Source organism: Acyrthosiphon pisum, chromosome A2, assembly GCF_005508785.2.
Source record: "Acyrthosiphon pisum isolate AL4f chromosome A2, pea_aphid_22Mar2018_4r6ur, whole genome shotgun sequence".
NCBI lineage: Eukaryota > Metazoa > Arthropoda > Insecta > Hemiptera > Aphididae > Acyrthosiphon > Acyrthosiphon pisum.
The window spans coordinates 35870519-35875134 of NC_042495.1; the positions used below are offsets into that span (position 1 = coordinate 35870519).

The following is a 4616-nucleotide window of genomic DNA, read 5'->3' on the forward strand; positions in this document are numbered from 1 at the left end:
TACACAAAATGGCTATCTTGGAAATTTAATAAATTTATTTTCCTAAAAAATTTTTTTGATAATTTTTGAATTTTTGAAAAAAAAATCAAATATGTTATTCAATCAGAATTTCTATACTTATTACTGTAAAAAAATTGCATTTAAATATATTGATTTCCCACGGAGATACTGAGGGTGATACGGGACTTCTGATACACACTGTATATTTATATGCATCAATAAAAATTATTTAAGAAATCAATCATAAGAATCAGACCTAAATTTTATTTTTTTGGAAATAAAAACTGATATTTAGAGTTAAAAGTTTTTGTTGGTTCATTCGGGTTCTAATAAATCTCATATTTTAAAATAAGTCTTGGAAATTTTATATTATCAAGATTATAGAAAAAAATTAAATTTTAAAGTTAACTTACCTAGAGGTAAAATGTGCATAATATTAATATGACTGATTTCTAATTTAATGGTATTACATAATATTTTGAAAATTGTATACTTATATAAGCTATAATTAATGTTTGAGGGGTAAGGTTACATTAAAATTAATCCAAACAGTAGATTTTTTACTACAGTAGTAGTTAATTAAATAACACTTAAAATATTAGATTTAATGTTTTAAAAACTGTTTAAATTGGAAGGAAGTCACTATTTTTTAAAACCCTAATTGGAATCGATACATTTGTCTAATGGGGAAACTGGATTAAGGTTTATTTTATTTATTACAAATTTAAAACATTAAAACATTTTTAAAATATAACAGTGAAATATTGGTTAATCTGATATATATATATATGTAGAAACTATGTACACAGAATATTTAATGTAAAATATAAATAACCAATAGCCATAAATATGAACTAAAAGCATGAATATAAAAATGTTATCATATATCAAGCTAAGTAAAAATCAAACAAATAGGCAATATTAAATTGTTAATTTTAATTCTTTAGGAAATTAAACTAATTTAAATCTTACTTCGCATTAATTTAAATTTTTTAAAAAAGATATAATAAATGCATTAACATCCGTCACTTCACTATTAATAAATTAATAATTACCAATATTATTCAGTACAATGTCAGGTAAACAAATGCAAGGGGTGTATAAAACTCATTATAAAAACAGAAAATATTTGGAAACTTGGGTTTCTTATTTTTCAAAAACTTCTCTATGCTAGGTAAATACTTTGCACCATTAGCAAAAAGGAAATTAAATTAAGAATACATTTATAAAATGCAGCATGTAGACACGGATATAATGCAAAAGCCAAACTATCATATTAGTGTGGGAAAAAAAGACAGTATTAACATTATAAGCCTAATTCATTTTACAATTGTAAAAACCAAAACGATATAAAATATTTAAATAGATATTTTGTGATAATTTAATTTTTTAGTAATTAAACTAATGAAAAAAAGGAGATACACACGTATGTAAATTATTTGAATTTATCCGGAATTTAATAAAAGAAGCTTACCTTGACGTCCTAAGACAACGAAGAAATCTAAACCATAGATACCAATACTGGGATCATATTTGATACCCAAATCAATGTGTTCTTGAATACCAAAACCGAAGTTACCGGTGTCTGAGAAGTTTTCTCGCCTCAATTCGTATTCACGAACCTATTCAACATAATATAATTGAGTTAAATTAATTAATTAATTAATGAAAAATTACATTGAAAATCAGTCAAACCTTTAATCCACGTTCCAAGATTTCTTCAGCCTTAGCACCTCGAACTGTGCAGTGCACTGCAATTTTTTCATTTCTTCTGATACTGAAAGATCTGACTGTATAACGAGCTTTAGAGAACACTGGTTGCTGGCCAGTCAATTGTTCTAACACCTGAAAGACAACAACACACAAATTAGTCATCCTGTGAAATAGATAAAATAACACTATAAGCAAAAACAACGCACCTTAGCGGCACGGGTGAGCTTGTCACCAGATTCGCCGACACAAATATTCAAACATAATTTGCGAATCCTCAATTCGCGCATACGATTTTTCGTTTTCTCCGAAGACTTGTTGCCTCCTTTCTGCAACATGAAACAAAATAATTATTATACCCTGGGGTTGGGGGGAAAACGATTATTTTTTTTCTCTATATTTGGGAATTATGTATTCTTAATGAGTATTACGCCTCAGTAACGCGTGAGGGTATATTGCAATATAAGAACGTTGGTGATGTGGCACCGGTTGTTTAGAGCCCCAGAACCAATTTGTGGCTGCTGGGGCTGAGCATTCAATCGAATACTGGCCCGGTGCGATAGTAAAAATTGAAGGACCTGTCGGCATACATTTTCTATGAAGTCAGTCTGCCGACGGTGAACGGTCGCCAGAAAGCGAGAGTCCTGCCGTTCGGTCGATCGAATCGGATGAAAAATATTCACTCACCTTTAAGTCGACGAGGACCATGATGGATACGTAGCGGCTATTTCACGTCCAACAAGAAAATGCTTTCTAGAAGGCGAAGCGAAACGACAAGAAAATCCAATGAGCGTTCACCATAGATAATATATACCATAGTTACCAGTAGTAACCAATAGGTAACCATTTTGAGTTATCACTATCTACTATCAATATTGCTATCAAGTAAATATTATTATTCATTGCTTGAATTTTGAATCATTCAATCATTGGATTAATTGACATTTTTAAGTTTGAGCAGTACGATATTATTGACATTGTTTCCAATAATTAATTTTATAAATTATTATATATAGTTTACAATAATTAATTTTAAATAATTTATAATTTTTTTTCAGCGAGTTACATCCAAAAAGATTTGAACAATCACAATTTTTTAAGGGCATTGAAGTGCACTGATCAGCTAGTATTTATATATTAATTAGAGTATTAATTTAGGGCCAGTTTCACCATCTGCTTTAAACTTCGATTAAAGTTAACCGGCCGAATTTGCCCGGTTAAAATATCTGTTATCAGTCGATTAAGCGTAATCGAAGTTTAAAGTAGTTGGTGAAAGCGGCCCTTAATCATCTGTACATTTATTGATTTGCATTGTATATTGTTATTTAGTATTTTGACTTTTAATTTTTTGTCGGGTGGGAGGGAATTGTTCTGTTCAGGGAAGAAACGTCCTAAAATTGTGTTGTCTCAGTGACTGCCTTACACAGTAGGTACTTAGTAAACAGTATAGCAAAACTAGGTATATGATTCTTACTAATCACTACACAATAGTACAATTGATTTGTACTTTATGGATAATATTGGTGAGAATTTACTTACTATCAAATGTGTAGACAATATTATAAACTGTGCTCTAGCAGACTTTTTTTCTAATCAAGTTACGTTAATTTAAAAAAAAAATAGTTATTTAAGTACCTAACTACCTACCTACCTACTTACTTATAACTCATTTTAAAACAAAAAAAGGAATAATATAAAAATATAAATTATACATACGTGAATTTTTTTATAATGCCCGTTAGGTGGTACCTTAAGCAGAGATTATTTATAATATATACAGGTATTATAGTATCATGCCTTATTATGAATGCATTTCAAAAGTTAAGTTCTGCCGAATACCTGAATGTTATAGACTATAGTAACTTAGAAGGCCAGTACAGTGTACATACACCACACAGAACACACTGCATACTAAAAAGTAAAATGTTCAACTCGCCACAAAACAACCAGTCAATTATTGTTAATAGGCAAAAAAAATAATGAAAAATAATGTTCCTAGTTCTTCTAATTATTATTATATTTTTACCAAGTATGGATGTTTCAGACCAGTGGCGTCATTTCAGTTTTTGAGAGGGGGGGGGGGGCAAAATTTTTAACCGGCCCAAATAAAACTGAAAAAAAAAGCTCGCTAACATTTACACTACATTACATTACAATATTGCATTTTTATCTCAATACAAATACCCTCCTTATACATAATTGTATACTTACTAGTTAGTATCAAAGGTTAATATCTTAAGCAGGGCTAGGATTTATATGCAATAAAAAATTGTAAAATATGCATTTTATATAACAAAATATGCAAAAATATGCATTTAATTTTTTATAAGATAAACACTAAAATATAGTTACAAAAAAAATATTTATTTATTAAAATAGATCAATGATAGGCTGTTTGTCTTAAAATAATATAATTTAGAAATAAAATGTATAATTCACATTAACTACGTGCGTGTTACATGAAATAAAATTTATATTTGACAAAAAAACCAAGTTTTACAAAATATACTATAAAACATGCATTTTTTACATCCTTATAATTGAAATATGCAATAATATCAATTTTATTCAATATATGCAATAGTATGCATTTAATCCAAAATATGCAAAAACATGCAAAATAAAAATACCAACATTTATCTCATCATGAGGTGATTCGTGGACATTACTGACAAAATCAATAATCAGAAGTAGCAAAAAAAACATGCTGTTGCATATATATCCTAGCCCTGATCATAAGCATACAGGTAAGTAACCCATTTTTCTGAGAGATAACAATAACTAAATAATTAATACATATGTGTAGAGGTTACTTAAATATATTACCTATTAGCTACTATATAAAGGCCCAAAACTAGCCTATACCCGGCCCGACAGCGGCCCGCTAATGACAAGGGGAGGAGGGG

At 29.0% G+C, this 4616-nt stretch overlaps 2 protein-coding genes across 2 annotated transcripts in view; both read right to left on the reverse strand.

Annotated features, from left to right (window-relative positions):
• LOC100167508 (ribosomal protein L11e-like) overlaps positions 1-2476 on the reverse strand; it is a 4452-nt gene extending 1976 nt beyond the window's left edge. The window contains 4 exon segments of the mRNA NM_001162281.2: positions 1475-1622; positions 1696-1845; positions 1920-2039; positions 2398-2476. Coding sequence (NP_001155753.1) covers positions 1475-1622; positions 1696-1845; positions 1920-2039; positions 2398-2418 — 439 coding nt within the window. The 5' untranslated portion in view covers positions 2419-2476.
• A 1967-nt stretch (positions 2477-4443) lies between these two features.
• Positions 4444-4616, reverse strand: part of LOC100168916 (ATP-binding cassette sub-family B member 10, mitochondrial) — a 7000-nt gene continuing 6827 nt past the window's right edge. The window contains exon 11 of the mRNA XM_008188022.3: positions 4444-4491. Coding sequence (XP_008186244.1) covers positions 4444-4491 — 48 coding nt within the window. The remainder of the gene's footprint in view (positions 4492-4616) is intronic.